General features: G+C 42.1%; 1 protein-coding gene across 2 annotated transcripts in view; it reads left to right on the top strand.

The window, feature by feature from the left end:
• Positions 1–25,531, top strand: part of ZFHX2 (zinc finger homeobox 2) — a 107,392-nt gene that overhangs the window by 23,754 nt on the left and 58,107 nt on the right. For both annotated transcript variants that reach the window (XM_040354402.1, XM_040354405.1), the window contains exons 2-5: positions 8,429–10,567; positions 12,904–13,460; positions 16,876–17,080; positions 24,109–24,180. In XM_040354402.1, the coding sequence (XP_040210336.1) occupies positions 8,470–10,567; positions 12,904–13,460; positions 16,876–17,080; positions 24,109–24,180 (2,932 nt within the window). In that variant the 5' untranslated portion in view covers positions 8,429–8,469. The remainder of the gene's footprint in view (positions 1–8,428; positions 10,568–12,903; positions 13,461–16,875; positions 17,081–24,108; positions 24,181–25,531) is intronic.

Below are 25,531 nucleotides of genomic sequence, written 5' to 3'. Positions count from 1 at the left end.
TGTGATGAGGAGCATATGTTACACTTCATAAGAAATGCTCTAAGACATACTGAACTCCAGCAGTGGGAAGAAGACTCTGCTGATAGCTGCCAGACTCTGCCAGTATATATAGGGAGCTCATATTTTCGTGCACAGACAGAGTGTCGACACCTCACTCTCTTAACACACCGTTAGAAAGTAATTGTATTGATTTTTCCATCCTTCTTCACCCTCCCTCTTTAGCTGTCTCTTGGAATATCCTTGTGCTGTCTCTATCCCAGCATCACCTCTTCCAGCGCATCCACTGTCCTCTCTCCGCTGTTACATATGCTACATCATCCTCCTATGTGTTATTCACTGCTTGCTTTTATTTCTATATTTATGTCAATGTAAGATTTTTCATTTGCAATGCTTTATGGTATGTCCATCTACCCCTTGCTCTGTGTGTTCTGTTTGTCGATCCTTCAATGCGTTTAAATATCACCTTATTTTTACTGTGGATCATTCCCTCCCTCTTTCTGTTATCTCTTTCAGATTGTGATCATTCACTGTCACATGTCTATCTTTATATGAACTCAATATTTTGTTCTTTCCAAGATACCCTTTCCTTACTTCCTCATTATCACATTTCTGTAGATCCCATATTCTTCCTCTCCTTTCTCCCAATAACTCACTAGTTCTCTTTCTCCTTTGTAGTGTTCGATTACCTGCCAGTCTTCCTTTTCCTTCCTAAGGCCTCCTAGCCTTTCTGTCTGTTTCTATTAGTTTTTGTTCTCTTACTTCACAGGTCTCAACTCCTGTATTTCTTATTCTGGACAAAGGTCACAATGGAGGACTGGAAGAAGTGAAGATCCATATAGTGGCCATTATGCTTAACAGCAAAACAGTGTGGATGGGAATTCTAGTACCTCTAACATTGAATGATTGCTCTTGAGCTACCTAAACATGGTATTTTAGGTCATTAGTCTCAAATGATCTGATCACTAAAAGCTCATTTAAGCCTGGTACACACCACATGAATCTGACAGCTCAAATCGGAGCCGCTGTACTAGCAATCTGATGTTAGTACAGCTAACTCCCCTGCTGAGCTATTGGGGGATGGCCCCACCGCCAGAACACTCCAGTCAGCACTTTCAGCCATTGGCTGAGAGCGCTGATCGGGAGCCAGTCGTCAGACCTTTTTCGGTCATGGACCTTTGACAGAAGATGGCTTCTGTCAGACCGGCTGCCATACACACAGGCCAAATGTCAGCTGTTCAATAGAAACTCGGCCCGTGTGTACTAGGCTTTAATGTAAAATAGACGGTTCGAAAAACAGGGACTGGCCAAGATTCAAACCATGTATGGGCAGGCTGATTGTACCCCAGTTGATCGATCGATCAGCTTGGGTACAACCAGCGTGTCTAATTCTTCATGCGATTATTGCCAGCAGCTATAGCTTCATGTATGGCCAGCTTAAGTTTTTCATGCAGTGCTTAAAATTCTGGGTCTTTCTACACATACACAAGGGCAAGGTGTAAGGCCTCGTACACACGATAGTTTAACCAGAGGACAACGGTCTGATGGACCGTTGTCATAGGTTAACCGATGAAGCTGACTGATGGTCCGTCACGTCTACACACCATCAGTTAAATAACCGAACGTGTCAGAACGCGGTGACGTAAAACACAACAACATGCTGAAAAAAACTAAGTTCAATGCTTCCAAGCATGCGTCGACTTGATTCTGAGCATGCGTGGATTTTTAACCGATGGTCGTGCCTACTAACGATCGGTTTTGACCTATCGGTTAGGAATCCATAGGTTAATTTTAAAGCAAGTTGGCTTTTTTTTAACCAATGGTTAAATAACCTATGGGGCCCACACACGATCGGTTTTGACCGATGAAAACTGTCCATCAGACCGTTGTCCTCTGGTTAACCTATCAGGTGTACAAGGCCTAAGGCTAGCCATACACACAGACAGAACGAGAGCAAATATGTAAATTCCTCCATGCACATTAAACAGAGTGGATGGAGGAATCTGCACTGCTGGCTATTGTATTCAAGCAACCACAGCACCCAGGGCTGCTTAATTACTCTATCAGTTTCCAGTCACTGTTTGGCCAACAATTTAATATATGGCTCCTTCGATTTTTCTCAGTACAGTTTTCTCAAGCCTGGTGGTGCCAACAGGGCAGATTTCGGTAAGAATCGGCTGCTATTTAATCAGTGCTGTAGCCAGCTTTTTTCCAATACCTGTCTAGTCTTTAAACTTCCTAGTTTTGCAATATTAAACATACATGATTATTGTTGGTGTTTGATCACTAAATATACCACTTTCCACAATACAAGGCAGTATGAAAGAAACACAAATTAAATATAAAGATAGCCATTATATCAGGAAAGTCATTATATACTCTTACATCATCTATATTATAATGGCCAATTTGTCTATAATTTCTTTTGGACTTGCAGTATTTTACTTTATAACTATTTTGGTGATGAGTATTTGAATTGGGTGGCATCAAATATTATGATGGTAAAGTCATATTGGCTGGGGCCATTTTACCCGTTTGTTAGAGTGAATTGGCTGGCTTTGTTTGCATTGTCTGCTTATAATTGGATTAATGGTTTGTGTTTCCATTGTTTTGTTAGCCGAAGGTTGGCTTGCTACAGCTGTATTTGTTCATTATCTCTGCACTTGCTTGTTATGTTTGTATTGATTGATTGTCATTATGTTTTGTCTGGTTGTGTCTCCACTACTTGCCTGGGTCTTTCTTATTTTTTAAAGGTATCCGAACTCTGTATCTTGTTTGTAGTGCAGTGGAATGATACATGCTGCATTGCCTAAGGATGTCTTTGTAATGTTTTTACACAGTTTATGAGAGAAAATTGTGAGTTCCTCCAATTTGTTGGGGTATTTTTTATCTGTGTAATTAGCAAGGATGAATGAGACTGACAGGAGGGCCTTTGAAGGCCTTGGCGGGGTTATGGTACTTTAACATCTATAAGAGACAGTTGTGAATGTTAAGCCCTCTGTACACAAGCAAATTGTTCCAACACCCTTTTTGTTCATTATAGCCATACTTTAATTGGATTGCTTCATTGTCATAAAAGGAACTGTGTCTAATTTCAGAATGACTTGCACCTTAAGAATATACCCGTACATTGTATCATACATCCTCTATATTATTAAATTTTACATTGCGTGTATGTAAGCTCTTCGGAAAAGGGAAAAAAATACTTAATATACCAAAACACAGCTAAAAAAATTGAGGCCATAAATCTGACATTCAATGCACTTGCTCATAGAGCAATATTGATGGATAACCAACCAATCAGTATTCAGGTTATTAGAATAAGATCAAAAAGTTATGTTATTTTTGATTGGTTGGTATGGACTACTAAAGACTCTTTACTGAATGGTTCACAGAGTGTATAATCTATAATGAGATGGTAAACCATTTGTAATGCTGACCTGTGACTTCATGTTATGATTTACATGTGTTGTTACATTATATATTGATAATGCGACATGCATGTAAGTATTTAACATGTAAGAAAGTAATTAACTAAAATGTATACGCATTTGGTGTGAATAGTACAATTTTCTGTAATGATACCTTTTCTGTGTATCTTGATAGGTATTGACATATACAGCAGAAACACAAGGTTATTGATTCATTGAAAAAAATTGTGATTTGCTGGTTTCTGACTGCGTGTGACCTTCTTTGAATTGTACCCTTATTATATTTGGCAATTTAATTTAAAATTAAATTTTTTCATTTTTTTGGTCTGTTTGCTATTGGATCGTTACCAGTAATATATTGACTGGCACCAGGAGTCATTGTTGCCCAATGGTTACAATTTGAAACAGATCGATAGATAGACAGATAGATAGATAGATAGATAGATAGATAGATAGATAGATAGATAGATAGATAGATAGATAGATAGATAGATAGATGTTAGTTTTGCATACAAAGAATTGTGTTTGCTTTGATGTTGTTCACATATTTGATCATGTTTATTGAAAAAGGACCATTGAGCAAAGAAAAAAAAAAAGCATACAAACATAAAAAACTGCTATTGGACACATCATCCACATTTTCCCCATCTGCACTTGAAGATGAATTCCAGGTATGGTATGTTTTTACACCACCGATTTACTATGTATATATCATACCAGGCTAATGCCCCTGGAAGCTGAAATGAGATGGACGAGGTGGAGAGCATGAGGTCAACACCCTGCCTCGCCACCTCATCCAATCAGAGAACGCGTTGCATCCATTATGAATGGCCTCTGTGCTGAGTGGCCGACCTCCTGCGTTCACAATGCCTGATTAGGCCAGCTGCTCGGCACTGGAGTCAGAACCAAGTGGGGATCACTGGAGTAGCAGTGTTTACTTCAGTGGTTTCCAGCCTCCAGGGCCATCAGCCAGGTATGATATACTGTATACATAGTTACATTGGTCCAAGCGGGACCAATGTAACTATGTATAAAATATCCATACCTGGAATTCATCTTTAAATATTACTAACCTATCGCTGTCTTTTGGTTTTAATTAAACATATGGGCAGCCAGTGAAAAGAACTTTATATAAAAGAACACAAAGTGAAATCCAGTTATTAGGGCCATAACTATGTGATGGGGCCCTGTAGCATAAAAGGATATCTTGATTCTAAACTACGCACCAAAGACAATACCTTTAGCATGGGTGTCCGCTCCATAGGGCAAGGGGGGGCAATTAACCCCCCCTGGAAATTCGAGAAGCTGTTGAAGAGTGAAGACACCCCTCCACAACTAAAGCAGTGACAGCGCTGTGATGACAGGCAGGTTAGAACAGGGAGAGAGAGGCAAGCTGCTGGCCATGGCGTTACAAGGGGGGGCGGGGGGTGTCTGGTGTGGAGTGACACCACTGCACCTGACCAACCATCCCCTTCTCTCGCGGCCACGGGCTGTCTGAGCAGTCCCGGGCCAGATGTCACACAGGCGCAGCGAGCAGAGTGAAGCCACCTCCCCCTCCAGTGTTTATGTGTACACAGGGGGAGGGAACCTGCTGTGCCTGTGCCACGCTGATGGCTGATCTGAGGTACTGAATGGGAGGGGGGGTCTGTCTGTGCTGAAGGGGGATTTGTGTTGAATGGGGGTCCATCTGTGCTGAAGAGGGGGTCTGTACTGAAGGGGGGGTCCATCTGTGCTGAAGGGGGTGTCTGTGCTTAAAGGGGGTCCATCTTTGCGGAATGGCGGGGGCCTGTGCTGAAGGGAGGGTCCATCTGTGCTGAATGGAGGGGTTTGTACTACAGGAGGGGGGTCCATCTGTGCTGAATGGAGGGGTCTGTGCGGAATGGGGGGGTCTGTGTTGAAGAAGGGGGGTCCATGTGTGCTGAATGGAGGGGTCTATGCGGAAGGGAGGTTCATCTGTGCTGAAGGGGGGGTCTGTGCTTAAAGGGGGTCCATCTGTGCTGAAGGAGGACGGTGCTGAAGGGGGTCCATCTGTGCTGAATGGAGGGGTCTGTGCAGAATGGGGGGGGTCTGTGCGGAAGGGGGGTTCACCTGTGCTAAATGGAGGGGTCTGTGCGGGAGGGGGGTCCATCTGTGCTGAATGGAGGGGTCTGTGTGGAATCCGGGTCCATCTGTGCTGAATGGGGGGGTCTGTGCTGAATGAGGGGGTCCATCTGTGCTGAATGGAGAGGTCTGTGCAGAATGGGGGGGGGGTCTGTGCTGAAGAAGGGGGTCCATCTGTGCTGAAGAAGGGGGTCTGTACATTCTCTAGGCTATAGAAGCTAAAAAAGCGGCGCTTTACCATTGTTTTAGCTGCGCTATTTGGCCGCTAGCGGGGCGCTTTTAACCCCAGCTAGTGTTTGAAGAAAGGGTAAATGCTGCCGAAGCATTTCAGCGGACGCCCCTTTAGTAATAGAGAATACCAGTTGATTGCATACTAAATGCATAGAGCATTAATGCTCATCCTACAGCTTGAGTGCTGCATAGGGCCCTTTGGTGCTTGCCAACCTTTTGGACCCTAGTGGGCAGCAGCGGTAGTGGGATCATTGATGTGTTAGGGGCTGTAACAGCAATGATGTCAAGCAGTCTAATGCAACATGTTCCCAATCTCTAATTGTTGCCTACAGCTTGTCTCCAGTCTCCAATTAGATCTGTAGCATGTCTGCAATCTCTGACCATCTCCAGTAGTATGTGTGCAGTCTCTGACAGTCTTTGGTAGCATTACATGTACTGAATTCTATGTATGGCCCCTTAGTGACACCAGGGGCTTCAGTTGAAGTTGAAAACTAAACTTTATATACTTTCATTTCATCTAAAGCTATGGAATGGCCATATGGGGATCAAAATTTGGATGGTTCAGCAGGAACTAGCTGTATTTCGATCAGTGCGTGGTATCCCAGTTCAACAAAAGTTGATTGTTTGGTTGTCTTCTGTCAAAGGGACAAGTTGGAAAACTTTTCTCGATCAGTGGCCACAGCAAAATTCTGATAACGCATTGTCCAACTGTCAGGCCTCGTACACACGACGAGTTTCTCGGCAAAAAACAGCAAGAAACTTGCTGTTTTTTTTTTTTTGTCGAGGAAACCGGTCGTGTGTACATTTTTCGACGAGGAAACTGTTGAGGAACTCGTCGAGCCAAAAAGAGAGCATGTTCTCTTTTTCCTCGACGGGAATGGAGTTCCTCGACAGCCTAACAAGGAACTCGAAGAGCAAAACGATGTGTTTCGCCCGTCGAGTTCCTCGGTCTTGTGTACGAGGCCTCAGAGTAAAATGTCCCGGCAGGAAGGATTCCTCCATCCACCTTGTTTGCATGGATGGAAGAATATTTTTTTTTTTGTTCAGCCTACTACTCAAACTTGGAGGGGGAGGTTCAGCATTATGATCCAATCAGTGCTCTGTTGCTTTGAATGGTGCTGTGTGTCAAACACTGAACTTGTGTAAAAAAGAGAGAGCTCATAAATGACCACATTAGTGTGATTCTGTACTTTAATGTCCAATCAGAGGCCTAGGTGTACCTAGACCAGGCTATAATGCTTAGCTGCATTATATTCTGCACAGTTGTCCAGGACCTGACTTTGTTGTCAGGCAGGGATGTATGTCTGAATAGAATTAGACATGTATCAGCAGGTAAAACAAATTCCATATTTCCACACAATATTATGTGTGTCACAGGCTGGTATTACTGCAGTCACTTGTAAAATAATGTGCATTGCACCCAGAGCAGGCTTCATTGTAAGTAACATAAAATACATTTGTGCAACTTTATGAAAATGAAGGGGCATAATGTTATGATTAACTGTTGGTTAATACAGCAGAGACGGCTAGGGTGAAATATAAAATTACTTAGCTGGTGTGTGTAAAAGAAGGTGTTTGCTAATTATGAGCAAATAGGTTAGACATAAATGAGCTAGGTGGAAAATTAAATCTAAGTATCCAAGCAGTACCAGCAGTGAAAAAAAAAATGTAGGATTATAAACAGTCCATTCAGTTTGTTCTGGTTATAAAATGTTCTCTGGGGCATGGCTGAATTAGTTGGTTATCCCTACATTGGAGGCTCATTACTATGCTGGCTTGTGATGGCTGCATAAATTGGCTAGTTGAGCCTGGCTTGGGTTCTGATTATGAAGAGGAGTATAAACAATTACAGTGATTATCGATAATGAGGACAGCTCCATATTGAGCTCTTACGGAGGTATTTATTGATGTTGTTGGGTACATACACGCATGTCTTGAAATGGGGCGGCTTGATCTGGTGATTACAATAGAAAAGATCTTGCTTTTTTTTTTTTTTTATTCCTTTCTTTAACAGTTTCACCCCCATTCCTGCACCAGTGCTTCACCCCATCCTCCCCCACCCTATATTAAACCCCCTCCTCTGCTACGCTGTAGAATGAAACTCTTTTAGTTAATAATTTCCATACTCATTAACATGCTAATGTGCTCAGGCTCACAGCTCTTTAATCACCTCAACATCAGACTCTGTGGGGAGCAGAATTATAAGGACTCCAGGGAGGGAGGAGGAGAAAGACCAGCGGAGTAGCATTTAACCCCTATCTTGCCATATTCCGCTGAGTAAAATATTTCTAGCATGACACCGGATTGGACAGCTTTTTTTTAATTCATACAGAATTCACAGGCAAGCATTTATTTTTATGTTGATTGCATATACAGTTCTATGCCAATTACATGTATATCCTTTTAACCAACACAGAGCAATGATGTGCAATTTTATATGTTTAAGTCATTTTATTATTTGAAAGATGAATAGAAGAAAGCATGATTTTAGATGTAAGGCATAAAATGCATTGATCCGATCCCTTTAATTAGAGAATGTGGAAACATAAAAACATAAGCAAAAATGTTTAACTTTACAAATCAGAGACCTAGTAATTATCAAACAATTAGTCACATGATTCTGTCTGTTAATATTTTCTCACTATTTTTATATTTTTTTTTATACACAGGGCTGTGTCTGAGATGAGTCTTGCATATCCATTGTGGAGCTATGGATGCTGGTGAATGCTTCCTCCCCTCTTCTGGGCAGGATGAAAGAAGCCCTTGGCCTCTGGACCTTAATTTACCCCTCTGCCCAACAACCACCAAAGATACCCCTCTCCTGCCTCCCAATCCTTCACCAGAATTCTCCTCCTCTTCCACCTCTGTTACTGGAGGGGGTTATGGGGCTGCTAGCCCAACATCCTCCATGTTGCAGATGCCCCTCTTGACTCCCAGTTCTCCGCACCCAACTTATCTGCCAAAGCTCTCATCTCCTTTACAGCCAAACTGCAAAGAGGAAACTGAGGATGGAGGAGAAGCACTGGTGGGACATGTGCTGTTTGCCAGTGACGGAACTGTCTACCTCCTGAAAGGTGAGGAAGGAGAAGATGGTGCTCTTCCTTCCCCTTCTTTACCGCAGGACTCTCCAAAAAGCACAGTGACGACCCATCCTCCGCTCACCTCTTTTCGTCTCACCGCCACCTACCAAGGCTTTTGCTCTAACCAAATATCCCGACATACCTCAGCCGAGGCAGCCAATCTCACTCAAACGGCGCCTGGCACCTCGCCCAGAACACAAGACCAACCCAAAGAAAAGGAGGCAGGGGGGAAACAAGAGGAAGAAGATATCAAATATGAAGCACACAGAGAGTCTACCAAGCTACAAAGGGTAGATGGAACATGGATTTGTCTCCCATGCCGCCTCAACTTTCATACTGGAATCCAACTGGGATGGCATGCTTCTCGCTTCCATGGCTTGGAGCACCCTTATAAAGATCAGCTAGCATCAGGGGAAACCTCTGGTATCATACATAGATCTGGTGGGCAGATTTTTATCAGCCTTTTAGAACCAAAAAGAAGCCAAAATGTGTTAGATGCTGGCCAGGAGCCAGAGAATGTTGTCCTTTCTAGGGTCCAAACCACCCCATCTTCAGATGTAATCCAAAGCATGCCTGAGAAGTCAGGGACATCAGAGGATTTAGTGTCAAATACAAACCCCAGTAATACCAAAAGTCAAGGGACTTTTCAGGGGAATCCAGACGGAAACCCCAAGCTTTCTATGGGCCTGGTGCCCAACTCACCTCTAAGCTATCACAAATGTGATCCCACAGGAAATCCCCACTCAACTGAAGCCAAAGATTCAAAAGCCCTTGTAGATGAAAAGACTGGAGTAGCAAACTGGTGCTCAGCAACAGAGGCAGTGGGCGAAGATGCCGAAGAGGAAGAAGAAGATGTGGCAGAAGGCAGCCTACCTGTCTCCCAGCCATCGGACATCAATGAGCAGCTACTCGCAAACCAAAGCTTTTATGGCCCAATGATAACAAATTCCTTTATTCAAATGGGAGCTCTCCATGGCATTGACAAAGTCGGTAACCAAACAGATGCTGATCGTGGGCCTCTGGCCCATGATGAATGCACACCAACCTCAGGCCCCCAACCATTCCAAAGTCTCTCTCTGCAAGGCCAGCTTTCTCTACTACACTCACGGAATTCATGTAAAACTCTAAAATGTCCTAAATGCAACTGGCATTATAAATACCAACAAACATTGGATGTTCATATGAAGGAAAAGCATCCAGAAAGTCATAGCCACTGTTCTTATTGCCACAATGGCCAACAGCACCCACGACTGGCCCGAGGTGAGAGTTACAACTGTGGCTATAAGCCATATCGCTGTGAAGCTTGCAACTATTCCACAACCACAAAGGGAAACCTTACCATACACATGCAGTCTGACAAACACTTGGCCAACCTCCAAGGATACCAAGGATCAGGCCCCACACCCACCGCAGCAGTAGCTCCTTTAGCAGCACAAACAGTGAATGCTGGACAGGGAGATCCTAACCAAACATCACCCATTGATCGCCAGCTAAAACAAAAAGCATCATGGCACTGTAAGGTGTGCAACTATGAAACTAACATTTCTCGCAATTTACGCATTCACATGACCAGTGAAAAGCACATGCAAAATGTCCTGCTTCTTCACCAGGGGCTAGGCATGAGCCAAGACAACTTCCCATTTTATGGTGGGCCACTTGCTCCTGAACAGACACTGGATCACCCTCTACTTTTTAATCCCATGCACTTCAGCTCATCTAGTAGTCAAGGTGAGGGGTAATGCAATGTTAATAAAGACAATTCTTGATAATAGAAAAGCTCTGTATCTTAAGAAAAAAAAGATTGTTGGTTTAATCAAGAAAATGTATTATTTAAAGCCTAAGTAGAGCTAAAATAAAAATAAAAAATAAATCAGCACAAGGGACATAACTTAGTTAGGAGGATGTGTCTATTGTGCCTCTTCTTTATTAGAACAGTGGAAGCTGAGACAGGTTCTCATCAAAAGTTTCAGACTATGCCTGCCCTTTCCGCACAGCTCCTCTATTCAAAGGATCTAGTACTGCAGATTCTATGAGTGAAACCAAATCTGTGAATGGAGAATGGGCGGAAGATTGAAAGTTCTGCCTCCTCCAATCATAAATCTCAGTTCATTTATAGGAGCTGTAGTACAGCTTCTGTGAAGGGAGCAGCTGGGTGGGAAGGGCAAGCATAGCCAGGCACTCTAGATCAGTGTTTCTCAACTCCAGTCCTCGGGGCGCACCAACAGGTCTTGTTTTCAGGCTTTCCATTATTGTGCACAGGTGATTTTATCAGTTTCACTGCCTTAGTAATTACCACAGCAGTTTGATCTGAGGGAAATCCTGAAAACATGACCTGTTGGTGCGCCCCGAGGACTGGAGTTGAGAAACACTGCTCTAGATGACAGCCTGTGACAGCCTACTTAGGTCTATTAGCCCTCACCCCAACCAGAAGATTACTCCAGCGGTGTTGGCATAGTTGGAGGATGATTTTGTCTAAAATAAGCATAAGGACACATCCTACTGACTGTAAAATTATGTCCTTTGTGCTGATATTAGTGTTCTTTTAGTTGGGCTGTGCTTAGGCTTTAAATTATATTTCAACCAAAGCTAGAATCTATGTTTGTATTGAGAGTAACCAGGACCTGATATATGCAACATTTTTTTCTACCATCTCTGTTAGGCCCGGTACACACAACTGAGAAACTCGTCGTAAAAGAAACATCGTTTTCCTCGACGAGTTCCTTGTCAGGCTTGTCGAGAATCTTGACAAGCTTTCTTTGCATACACACTGTCAAGACAAAATCTTGTCGTTCTCAAACGCGGTGACATACAACAAGTACGACGGTACTATAAAAGGGAAGTTAGATTCCACTGGCGCCACCCTTGGGGCTGCTTTTACTAATCTCATGTTACCACGTGTTAAGTAAAAGTTTGGTGAGAGACGATTCGCGCTTTTCAGTCTGTTACAGCGCGGCGAATGTGCTATCTCCATTACAAACGCTACTTTTACTGAAGGTGCACTCACGTCTCATACTTTATTCCTAGCATGCGCGTGTTTCTAAGCATACACACGAACGTGTTTCTCGTCGTAAACCAGCCCGACGAGAAACACAACAAGGAAATTGAGACTCCCGATGAGAAAAAAAGAGAACTTGTTCTCTTTTTTTCTCGTCGAGATCCTTGACAGTTTTCTCGACGAAAAACATACACACGCCCGCTTGCCTCGGCAAAAAAATTCTGCCACCAAGTTTCTTGATGGATTTTGTCGAGGAAAACGGTCGCGTGTACGAGGCCATACTGTGTGCTCTGCTGGTCAGTGTGTAAGTTGATTCCCCCATGAACAGCTGACACAACTCTGACATAACATTTCCACAGCTGCATGATACATGAGGATAGGAGATCACAAAGGAAAAAAAAACACATAATTTGATCCTTAAAGTTAGGTCTATATGTTTATTATTATACAGGATTTATATAGCGCTAACAGTTTACGCAGCACTTTACATTAGGGAAGACAATACAGTCACAATACAAATCAATGCAGGAGGGATCAGAGGGCCCTGCTCGTTAGAGCTTACAATCTAGAAGGTATATAAAATGTTTATAATGTTTATTGGAGTTCTTATTCATCTGTTTAATTCCTGGAAACATTCTATCCATGTTTTACTTCAACCCTGCATAAAGCCACAGCACAGTTTCAAAGAAGGTGGACTACAACTGACCTCAGTCGATTTACTAAAGGAGTAAGGGCTGTACAATTGCAAAGTGAATGCTGGTAAATAAATTTATTATTTACTAATTTTGTGTGAGAGAAATTAAAAAAATGTTTTTGCTGACACATGATTGGGTACTCCAAGTGAACACAGGCTCATCCTATTTTCTAATATTAATTTTACAAAGTGAACTTACCCTCCACGAAGTGAACATTCACAAGTTAACAGCTTCTACTCATTAGTAAATTAACTCTATCTACTGTATCTATCTGTCTGTAAAATCTCCACTTATACAAATACTTTCATCCAGTAATGTTTAAGAAAAGGTTATTGCTCAATGCCTAATGCTTGATTTTCCATTTATCTTGGCAGCTTGCAGTCTCCTTCCACCAGATTCTCCTTCTGGACCCCAGGTCAATGCTTTAAGTACCTCTGGTATGACCCTCCCTGCACCGCCTCCCCTGCCAGAGCCATCACCTTCTTTCCCTGAGGAAGAGATATCCTCTGGGGTGTTCCGCTGCTTGGTGTGTCGTTGCTATACCACAGACAGCTTGGAGGCCCTACTCTCTCATGCCAGTAGAGGCCGGTCTCTGCCTGAGAGAGAGTGGCGGGAAGTTAGAGGAGACTTACACTGCTGTCGCCTCTGCTCCTATAGTACCCAGCTCAAAGCTAATTTTCAGCTGCATCTGAAGACCGATAAACATGCCCAGAAATATCAACTGGCTGCCCATATGCGAGAAGGTGGCGCAGCGCTGGCTACTGCACAAGCATCAGCAGCAGAACTTCCTATCAGTGGGTACAGCCAGGCATCTTCATTCCCTCCTTTGCACCTACGATGTAACCTGTGCGGATATGAGAGTAACAGCAGAGAGAAGATACAGCTCCATGTTCAGGGAGGAGGACATGAAGAGAGTCTCCGCGTGTACAAGGTGACTTTATTTTATGGGATCAATCTGGTCCTCAGAGCCCAACTCCAGTCGTAACAATTTATTGCCTACTGTGTCATTATTGGGGAAATGTTCCCCCACTTTCTGTCCTTCTCCAGCAGGGATACAGATAACACCAAAAATACATTTTTAGTAGACTGGGGAAGTGTTAGAACTTCTGACTCCATATGCTCAATGGGGTCAAAATCAGAAATGAACCCCTGAAAGAAATGTCAACACTTCCCTACTCATTCCAAAATAAAATAAATGGCTGGAATTAGACTTTAGTTAACTCAGAAATGTTTTAGATGCAATGTGCTCTGAGTCTTTTTTAATGTTTGCTGCATTGAACAAGTTGCCCATAATTTTATCAGCTATTCTAGTATTATTTGTTTAGGAGACTCTAAATTGTATTAAAATGAAGGGCAAACGACCAGAGTAAAGACATGGTATAGTACAGAAACCCTAATGGATGCATTAAAAATTCCTTATTTTTAAAAATATGTTGTGATAGTATCCTAAATGCATCTGTCCTAGAACATGAACCAGCTGGTATGTTCCCAATTTTAAACTGTGCGCCCAGGTTCACACTGGGTACGATTTGCTTCGATTTGAGATGCGATTTCACATGTGAAATCGCATCTCAAATCGGCAGCATTTGCCGGCAATTGTCGGCAATGACACCGTCCTAATCGGTGCGATGCCGCATCTGCGGCGCTGCACCGATTTCAAAAAGTAGTTCCTGTACTACTTTTTGCGATTTCGGCCGCGATTTACGTAGACATCTGTGCAGAAACCTGCACAGATGTCTCTTAAATCGGGACTGCCAGCGGGAGTGAAGCCGTGCGAGTTCAGCTGAACTCGCACGGCTTCACTCCCGCAGCCCAGTGTGAACCAGGGCTGCAGTCTATATGAAGTAATTGCTGCACAGGCCCAAGTTGGTATCGATGTTGTCACATGACATTGGTAATGGATTTGTTCTGCAAAATATTTGGGGGTTTGAATGAGAGGGTGCTGTCAATCAACCTCTACAGATAGTGGGAAAGACAAGAGGTCCTGATGTCACCTTTGCTCTGATGGCACCAGAAGTGGCAGAATTGCTGCCATTTTTTTTGTTGTGCCTCAACTATAGCTAATAGGGGCTGTCACTCAGATTGAGACTGAAGTTTAGGCTCCATTCACACTTGTATGTCTCCAAAGTTGCACCAACTTTGGAGTGCAACTTTGACACAACTTTGGATTGGTGCCACTTGGATACGACTTTGGCTTTGACCAGTGATAATGGACAACTGTTGCACACAAGTTGCATTGTATAACATTCAGGTACGACTTTCTTGCAATTTCTGAAGGTTAACATTGGAGTCTATGGCCCTCAAGTTGCATGAAAGTCAGACCAACATAGTTGATGAACTACTTTGAAGTTGTGGCAACTTTAAAGCCTTGTACACACGATCAGTCCATCCGATGAGAACGGTCTGATGGACCGTTGTCATCGGTTATCGGATGAAGCTGACTGATGGTCCGTCGCGCCTACACACCATCGGTTAAAAAAGCGATCGTGTCAGAACGCGGTGGCGTAAAACACAACGACGTGCTGAAAAAAACAAAGTTCAATGCTTCCAACCATGCGCCGACTTGATTCTGAGCATGCGTGGATTTTTAACCGATGGTTGTGCCTACTAACGATCGTTTTTTCCCATCGGTTAGGAATCCATCGGTTAAAATTAAAGCAAGTTGGCTTTTTTTTAACCGATGGTTAAATAACCTATGGAGCCCACACACGATCGGTTTTGACCGATGAAAGCGGTCCATCAGACCGTTGTCCTCTGGTTAACCTATCCTGTGTACGAGGCCTTAGTCGTGCATATACAATATGCAAAAACATAGGGAAGACAAGTCGCACAAGTGTGAATGGAGCCTTAGTGACTGATATATATGCAGGATTCTGGGTGAAGAATAATAATTCTTTAATTACTCTGCATTAACCTTGCACAATTTTTAGTAAAGTATCTTCTGGAATATACACCACCTAATTATAACATAAGAAATAGGTTTTCTTTTTTTTTCACAGGATTTTAATATTTCAATACAGTTCTATTCACCACTGTGGCATTGCGATCCCAAAGACAAACAGTGGGAACTGACATCAGTAAAAAAAAATACATTTTTCTTTGCCTTTTTTTTTTTTGTCTATGTGTGAACAGTCCCCTGAAGTTGAGCTACATCTTCAGAAATGTTTCAGATGTTGTTCTAGCTCTCTGATTGTTTTCCCTATGTAATGTTAGATACAGTATAAAATGGCCAATGCTTAACCTTTTTATTACCCATAGGGTATGGTCAAGCTTTTTACATTAACATAAAACTATATAGGGAGGTTGATTTACTAAAGGCAAACACACTGTGCACTGCAATTTTTTTCCTTGTAAGTTCCCCTTAGATCTAGAGCAACTACACTTGCAGTGCACAAACTATTTACCTTTACTAAAGAGCTTTTAAAGTAACTTTTTTTGACTCAATTTTTTGACAGAATTTGGGTAACTGGACAGTCTGCGGGATATGTATGTCTTGAAATGGTGCAGTAAAGAAAAATCAATGATAATGTGGGAGGGGGGCATATATAAACTATATGTTTATTATAGAGAGAGTGTGTAAAACGTCACCCTTATTTAGCAGAGCTAAAGTTAAAAGTCAATTATTATGCAATATTGTTCTTAAAATGATTCATGTACAGTAAAACCTTGGTTTGCGAGCATAATTTGTTCCAGAAACATGCTTGTAAGCCAAAGCACTTGTATATCAAAGCATTTTTTTTACAGGGTATAAAATAGAAGAGAGACACCTCTTAAAGCCGGTTCACACTGGGGCGGCACGACTTCGGGGGCGACTCTGCAAGGCGTCCTGAAGACGACTTCAGAGGCGATTAGCAAAATGACTTCTGTATAGAAGTCAATGCAAATCGCCCCGAGCTGCCCCCGAAGTCGTACAAGAACCTTTTTCTAAGTAGGAGCGACTTGCGTCTCTCCTATTAGAATGGTTCTATTGCATAGAATGGGAAGCGACTCGTCAAGCGGCTGATCCACCTGACGAGCCGCCCCAGTGTGAACCGGCTCTAAGTGTAGCAATAAGTTGCTAAATGTTGTACCTTCATTAAATGTAACCATATTGCTACACTTAGAGCCGTCTCTCTTCTCTTTTATACTCGGTTGTGACATGACGCTACTCTTATATCAAGACATCGCTTGTATATCAAGGCAAAATCTATTAAAACATTTTGCTCATCTTGCAAAACGCTTTCAAACCAAGTTACTCTCAAACCAAGGTTTTACTGTATTCGCAAATCTACTTACTAAAGCTCTTGCAGCTTGTATGTACTGTTTATAAAATGAACTCACTTACCTATATATGTATACATGTCCAGTTTTTGCAGGTCATTGAAGGCAGTGGTGGAAGCGATGCGGGTTTCCGCTGTGCCCCATGTGACAGCACTGTTGGGTCTCGCTTAGGGATGATGTCTCATCTACGTACAGCAATCCATCACCAAAATATTACACAATGGAGGCTTGTACATGGAGAAGCTATACTCGAAAGAATTGTAACTGTGTGCAGGAGCCAGCAAGAACATGGTAAGATCCAGATATATGTGTCTGACACTAAACAGATTAGTAATCAGTGTTATCTGTCCACTAAGGGTGGGACCCCACCAACCAATACTTTACCAGCACTTTACCAATGCTTTACATTGTCTATGTATGTTTGGGTGTATGTAATGGTATAAATTCAGTTGTTTGACATTTATGACTTGTTTTTGGCCTTCTTACTTAGAAGCATAGAAAAGTGACAGGACAAAAAGACCAAGCAGTCCATCACGTCCCCCTTTTTTTTTTGTTAACTTTTTTGCCTGAGTATAGATCTATGTTTCTCCCAAGCATTATTGAAGCCATTTACTGTTGACTGTCTCACTACCTCTGCTGGTAGTTCATTCCAAGTATCAACGACTCTTTCGGTAAAATAATACTTTCTAAGAATCGTTTTGAACTTTCCTCCAGTTAGTTTGAAATTATGTCCCCATGTTCTTGATTTTGAATTCATATGGAAAAAACTTCCCTCTTGAACCTTATTTACCCCCTTAACATATTCAAAGGTTTCAATTATATCTCCCCTTTCCCTTTTTTCTTCCAGACTGTACAATTTAAGTTCCTGAAGTCTATCTCAAAATGTTTTACCCCCCAAACCTTTTACTATTTTTGTTACCCGTCTCTGGACTCATTCTATCATATCAATATCTTTCTGTAAGTAAGGTCTCCAGAACTGGACACATTATTCTAAATCAGATCTCACTAAAGATCTATATAAGGGAATCGGCACCTCCTTAGGGTAAAGCAAATGCTATATACACTATATGGCCCAAAAATTGTGGACACCTGATCATTCCTTTTTGAGCATTCCATTCCAAAACCATTACTAGCATTATTACGGAGTTCATACCTACCTACCTTTGTGCCTGCAACATCTTTCAATTGGGAAATCAAGCTCTGTCCCATTATGCCATTTGGAAACATTGGTTTTGGGCTGCTTTTTATTTAGCACTTAGCAGTTCACTAATGATGGTAAATACATTGATTTGCAAGGCAATTATGACTCAATGCTTGGCAAACATTCAGTTTAACTTCTATTTTCACGTTTTGGCTTAAGCTGTGTATACAGTATTAGAATTTCGAGTGTAATCTGTATAAAAATTCTTAGGTAAATTTGTATAAAAATTCTCAGAACATTTGAATATCATTCTAATATAGTTCAAGATTTCCTTTACATTTAAAGGATAAGTTCACCTTTGGAACATTCACAGTGATCCAAATGAAATGTGCAGTGCTACTCTAATGCCGCATACAGACGGTCGTTTTTTGTGATGAAAAAAAACGACGTTTTTGAAAACGTCATTTAAAATGATCGTGTGTGGGGGAAAACGTAGTTTTATGTCTTCTGAAAAACGACAAAAAAAAATTCGAACATGCTCAAATTTTTTGTGTCGTTTTTCAAAACGTCGTTTTTTGTTTCACAGAAATTGACCGTGTGTACCAAAAAACGACGTTTAAAACGACGTTTTTGAACCCGCGCATGCCCAGAAGCTAGTTTCAATGGAAAAAAGTGGTGAAACATAACCTCGCTTTGCTAGAGCATTGTGAAAAAACGATGGTGTGTAGGCAACATCGTTTTTGAAAATGATGTTTCAAAAACGTCGTTTTATTTCATGATTTAAAACGTCGTTTTTTTTTTCATCACAAAAAACGACCGTCTGTACGCGGCATAAGGCCCCGTACACACGACCAGTTTCCTCGGCAGAATTCAGCTTCCGACCGAGTCTCTGGCTGAATTCTGCCGAGAAACCCGGCCGTGTGTACACTTTCGGCCGAGGAACCCGACGAGGACCTCGGCGAGGAAATAGAGAACATGTTCTCTATTTCCTCGTTGTTCAATGGGAGCTCTCGCCCCGCCGAGGTCCTCGGCGGCTTCAGGGCTGAACTGGCCGAGGAACTCGATGTGTTTGGCACGTCGAGTTCCTCGGCCGTGTGTACGAGGCCTTAAGAGATTTTCCCGCTGGTTGCAGTGAAGGGAGCTGGCATCAGTGACAGAGATTTTTCCCTGCTGGTTGCAGTGAAGGGAGCTGGCATCAGTGTACCATTCAGATGTGTAAAAGCATTATCAAAGAGGAGAAAGGCCACCGCTCACCAACCCAGTGCATTAGTCACTCTGTGACCAAGCCCTGGTGAGCGGGGCGAAACATGTCGGGGGAAGTGGCTAGAGCGACGCTGGCCACATTCATCTACATACTAATGCACTGGGTTGGTGAATGGCGCCCCTTCTTGTCTTTGATAAAACCTTTGGAACATGTTACATGTTCTACCTGTATTTAGGGTGGAGCATGTAACATGTTCCAGCTCCTGCATCCTGTCCCCCTAATTCCCCCCTCCCTTTGACAGTGGGCGGGGGGTCTTCTCCTCGTATCCACTGTCACAATTTAAAACCAGCGCGATCGTGCAGAGCTCTGCTCACATGGCCGCATCATTCATTCAAAGAGTTCTGTGAATGAATGAACTACAATTATTGTCAGTGCCACAACTGGTTCTCAATGAACTGCAAATGTACTGGTGAGCACTCTCATAGTTCGTTGATTCTTCCTGCAATTCAGCAACTGTCTGCTCATGAAATAAGAAAAGCTGCTCCAGGTGAGCGAGTCTCTGGTTAATCCCCACACACACTAGTCAGGTACTAGCCCAGCTCGCATGCTGTGTAACAGAAGAAAATGATTCCGGACGGCTGCACTTTCAAAAATCCTTTTATTGAAGCTTCATATGACAAGTGGTTGACAGATGGAGCAGGGGACTAAGAGGTTTGTTGATTCTTCCTGCAATTCAGCAACTGTCTTCCCATATCGGAGGTACGGGCAGACAGTGTACTGATTGTGCAGGATCCTGGCATTGCACCTGTAATCTGCTGATCCTGGGTGCAATGCTCTACAGCACAGGTGTCAAACACAAGGCCCGAGGGCCGAATCCGGCCCTCCAGGCCATTTCAAATGGCCCTCGCACCTCTCCTGCAGCTGGAGAGCTCCAGCCCTCCTCTGGTTCTTCTCCAGAACCTTACTTTCTGCTTTCAAGCAATGCATCCAGCTTCTTCCCAGCAGCAGCATAAGGAAAGGGGGGTGCACTGTGATGTAAGGGAGAGTGGGGGACTCAACTTCTGATGGTGGGGTGGCTCTTGACATCTAATGTAAGGGGAGGGGATGCGCTGGACACCCAATCTTGCAGATGCAACCGGCCCTTTTGAGGGCAATCATAATGCTGATGCGGCCCACAATGAAACTGAGTTTGACACCCCTGCTCTACAGCATTACCTGCAAAAAGATGTGCATTTATTATTATTTTTTTTATAAAAGGTAAACTTTCAATTTTGGCATGAATAGACTTTACCGAATGAAAACGACATACACTGCTATAAATTTGTACACTTGAGAACATTTTTCCATACTATTGCTTCAAATTTTCTGATCACTGTGGTAGAAAATTAATATCAATTTGACCCCACTAACGAACATTCTTACAATGAAAAATGTCAAAAGAAATTCTACTAGTGTATACCCAGTTTTCTTTTAGCATGATTTATTCCTGTATTTGAATGTTTTCTAATTTGAGCTTTTTTTCGCCAGTATTCAGCTTCTTCCTGTCTAACATACAACTACACTTCTCTCTGAAATGCTGAATTTTCATTGAGATCTCAGTATCTTTGACTAACAGTATGCAGTATACTTATATATATTACCAGTGTCACTTTTAACCCCCTTGGCGGTAAACCCGAGCGTGACTCGGGGTTGGTTTTTCATGTTAAGATCGGTATCCCCGAGTCACGCTCGGGGTGGACGTGCAGAGTGTGCAGCGGCGCGGCTTACCTTCTCGCTGGATCCACAGGCAAGTTACTTACCTTGTCCCTGGATCCAGCGATGCCACCCCACTGTGTGAGCGAGCGGGACCTCCTCGCTCGATTCACAGTGTCCCCGATCTCCGTTCCATGCGACGTTACGACGCACGGGAGCGGAGAACGGCGCCAAATTCAAAAAAGTAAACAAACACTTTACATACAGTATACTGTAATCTTATAGATTACAGTACTGTATGTAAAAAATACACTCCCCCCTTGTCCCTAGTGGTCTGCCCAGTGCCCTACATGTACTTTTATATAATAAAAAATGTTCTTTCTGCCTAAAAACTGTAGATTGTCCAAAAGTGTCCCTTTATGTCAAAAATGGTTTTAGATCAGCTAGAAAACAGCGATAATAAATTATAATCACTTGCAGAATTGTGCAATAGCGATTTGTGGGGAAATTCGTCATAAAAAAATAATAATAATGACAGCGACAATTCTGCAACTGAGCAAATTTCAGTGATTTTGAGTTGATTACATTATTGAATAATTTTTATTATAATTATATTATTATTTGTTATAATTATTTATAATTATGTATTATATTATAATTTTTTAATTTTGTTTTAAAAAAAAATCATACCCGGGATGCCTACAAGACTCTTGCTTGGTCAGATTTAAGTGAGTTATTTCTAAAAATTACAGGCCTACAGTATAAAACTCCAAATTTCCTTGCAAAATAATTGTACCGCTTTTGGTACGTAATTCCAGACAGAATCATACCGCCAGGGAGGTTAAAAAAAAATGTTAAAACATCACACATGTGTAGCATCTGTTGCTTTCATTTTTTAGTGGCATATACAAGCATGTAAGCAAAGTGGATTGTCATTTAAGGGGTTACTGGAAAGGGTAGAGAAGCCAGGAACATCTGTTGTTAGGGTAGCATGGAAATACAGACAAGCGAGGTGTCTGTAAAGCCAGGATACGAGCATGTCAATATAGTAGATAAACGCCTTGTATAATGCATTTTTACTGTTCAACATATACTTTCAAATAGATTCATAACAACTTATAAAAAAAGGTACATGATGAAAGAGCGACTCACTATTTTTATGTCCATTTTCCAGTTCTTTTTGTATTATCTTGTGTCTTTCACGCACTCTGTATTCCTTTTCCCCCCCATTCTGCCCCTCCTTTTCTCCTGGCTCTTGGCCCATCTCCGGATCAATATTTTATGATTTTGGCGGCCGTTGAATGGTGTTAAAGAACTTTAACACTTTAATTAGCTGAAACAGGAATAAATTCCCCACAACTGTCAATTTTCAGTATAATCGTTTATCTAGTGACACTGTGCCTGTCCTCTCATTTCTCTCTGCCTGCCTCTCTTTCTCCTGTTGCCTGGTTTCATTGCATTCCTAATACACCCAAGTATAGGCTTTATTATTTCCAGTCTGTAACATTTTAATAATGAAATCAGGCTTGATGTGATGATCATGAGCTGCATAATAGTATAGTAAAAATGTATGATATATATTTCTACTATATGTACTATACATATTATACTATATACATCACATTTTTCTGTATGCATTTATATAGATAATACAGTCATACTCCACTTTTAAGTGCACAATGGGGTTTATGTACTAAAGCTGGAAAGCGCAAAATCAGGCTCACTTCTGCATTTTTTTTATGTCACAATGTAGAGTATACGATTTCCTATCATCTGTGCCCAGTCTTGCCACACAGAGTTAATCCAGCTCTGAGCAATCCTCTTTTATTGTTCAGTGAAAATTAACAGACTTCCAGATAAAAACCTGTCTAAATTAAAAGCCCTTTCCTCTCTCCTTGCTTTGAGTGACAGGTTATTTACATATCTAGCTTGGACATGTTTATCATATGTTATGTTATGTTTATCATAATATGAGGTGATCCACAGTTCATTGTATATTACCAGGATGTGTTATGTGAGGGAGGGGTGGATTTCTCACTTTTTCTACTGTGGATCACCTCACACGACCATTTTCCTTGACAGAATCCATCAAGAAACTTGGTGGCAGAAACGGTCGCGTGTATGTTTTTCATCGAGAAAACTGTCGAAGAACTCGATGAGAAAAAAACAGAACAAGTTCTCTTTTTCCTCGACGGGAGTCTCAATTTCCTCGTCGGGCTGGTTTTCGTCGAGAAACACATTCGTGTGTATGCTTAGAAACCCGCACATGCTCAGAAGGGTGGCGCCAGTGGAATCAAACTTCCCATTTATAGTGCCGTCGTACGTGTTGAACGTCACCGCGTTTGAGAACGACGAGATTTTGTCTTGTGTGTACGCAAAGAAAGCTTGTCAAGTTTCTCGACAAGCCTAACATGGAACTCGTCGAGGAAAACGATGTTTCATTTACGACGAGTTTCTCGGTCGTGTGTACGAGGCATAAGGGCCCTGTCACAGCAGTAATTCTGTTGCTGGTAAATTGTTGCTGCAGAGAAAAGAATCACCCGCTTCCCTTGCTGGCCAGATAAGTTGCCCCCTCTCTGATGGAAACACCGCAGACCGTAAGCTTCCAGGGAAGAAGCAAGGTCTCACCCAAATATCCAAGAAATGAGTAAGGCCTCGTACACACGACCAGTTTCCTCGGCAGAATTCAGCTTCCGACCGAGTTTCTGGCTGAATTCTGCCGAGAAACCTGGCCGTGTGTACACTTTCGGCCGAGGAAGCCGACGAGGACCTCGGCGAGGAAATAGAGAACATGTTCTCTATTTCCTCGTTGTTCTATGGGAGAACTCGGCCCGCTGAGGTCCTCGGCGGCTCCAGGACTGAACTGGCCGAGGAACTCGATGTGTTTGGCACGTCGAGTTCCTCGGCCGTGTGTACGGGGCCTAACACATGGAAACAGGTGAGTATTTCCCTATCCTGTCTAACAATGTATAGCAATACTGTCACTGATGAGCTGTCATCAGAAACAGAATCACTAGTGTGACAAGGCCGTAACAGTAAATCCAGCCCTGCTGGCATGTGAAGTTAGGATATGCATTGTATAGTCATAACACCGGGAAATAGTTTGCTGGCTCTCATGTTTTGAGTGCATATGGTTTCTTCCATTTTAAAGTTTATTTTTTGCTGCCTGCCTCCTGTTTGAGCAGGAAGATAATTCCTTTACAAAATATTTTTCACACATGTCAATATGTATTCACTTCTTGTATATTACAAAGTATGAAAATGTTATACTTGTAATTTCAGTTAAAATCCCAAACACTCCAGAGATCACATCAGCGTCAGATACAGGAGAAGACAACACAGACATACCTCAAGGTGAGATAGGGCATAACATAACTAGGGGTCTGGGAGCCAAAGTGTACATGTAAAATGTTTTTAAGTGCTGCAGATACACTATGAAGTATTTACTAAGGGCAAACTGAGTGTGCACTTTGCAAGTGCATTTGCACTATGTAAGTTAAATTGCTCCAGAGCTTAGTAAATGAGGAGAAGCTTCACTTTACAAATAATGCCCAATCACATGCAAGAAAATTTTAAAAACTGCATTTTTGCTTGCACATGATTGGATGATGCAAGTAAGTAGAGCTTTACTGCATTTACTAAGCTCTGGGGCAACTGCAATTGCACAGTTCATTTGCCTTTCGTAAATCATCCCCTATGTTTGTCTATGGTGGTTATATTTCCCAGTTTTCTCTCCCAATTAATTACAGGGCTATAATTTATTATAACTTTTGCCTGGATGCAGTACCATCATCTATTTGATATTTTGTATGTGTTCTCTATAAAAGGCTGTGAAAAGAAGTCTTATGCCGCGTACACACGACCGTTTTTTGGGTTGTAAAAAATGAAGTTTTTTTTTATGTCATTAAAAACGATCGTGTGTGGGCTCCAGAGCATTTTTCACGATGTAAAAAATGGCCATTAAAAATTTCGAACATGCTGTAATTTTTCACTACGTTTTTAACGTTGTCGTTTTTAACGTCGTAAACAATGGTCGTGTGTGGGCTTTAACGATGTGAAAAAACCGGGCATGCTCAGAAAAAAGTTATGAGACGGGAGCGCTCGCTCTGGTAAAACTAGCGTTCGTAATGGAGTAAGCACATTCATCTTGCTGTAACAGACTGAAAAGCGCAAATCGTCTTTTACTAACACAAAGGGTGGCGCCATCCGAATGGAACTTCCCCTTTATAGTGCCGTCGTACGTGTTGTACATCACCGCCCCTTGCTAGAGCTTTTTTTTTCACGATCGTGTGTAGGCAAGGCCGTTTTAATGATTGGGTTGAAAAAAACTTTTTTTCTAGACCATTAAAAATGGCATTTTTTACAACCCGAAAAACGGTCGTGTGTACGCGGCATTAGAAATGCCTTTCATTGCACTAACGAGAGATGAACACTTGCCTAAAAAGTAAAGGATTAGGCTTGTAAAACAGCTTTAAAGCGGGGGTTCACCCAAAAATAAACTTTCTTACGTTAGCTACATCCCTCCAGCATACTGCTAACATCTGCAGTATGCTGTTTTTTTTTTTTTTTTGTACTTATCGTTATACGAGCCCTTGTTATCCGGCTTCGAGCGGGGGATTACTTCCGGGTATAGGCGTTCCTAAGCGAAGAGGTGTTGATTGACCGCTGCTAAAGCGCATCACGCCTTCCGAAAATACCCAAAGTC

Source organism: Rana temporaria, chromosome 1 (assembly GCF_905171775.1).
Source record: "Rana temporaria chromosome 1, aRanTem1.1, whole genome shotgun sequence".
Classification (NCBI taxonomy): Eukaryota; Metazoa; Chordata; class Amphibia; order Anura; family Ranidae; genus Rana; species Rana temporaria.
The sequence above is the reverse complement of the archived record's forward strand: the minus strand, read 5'-3'. Positions and strand labels throughout refer to the sequence as shown.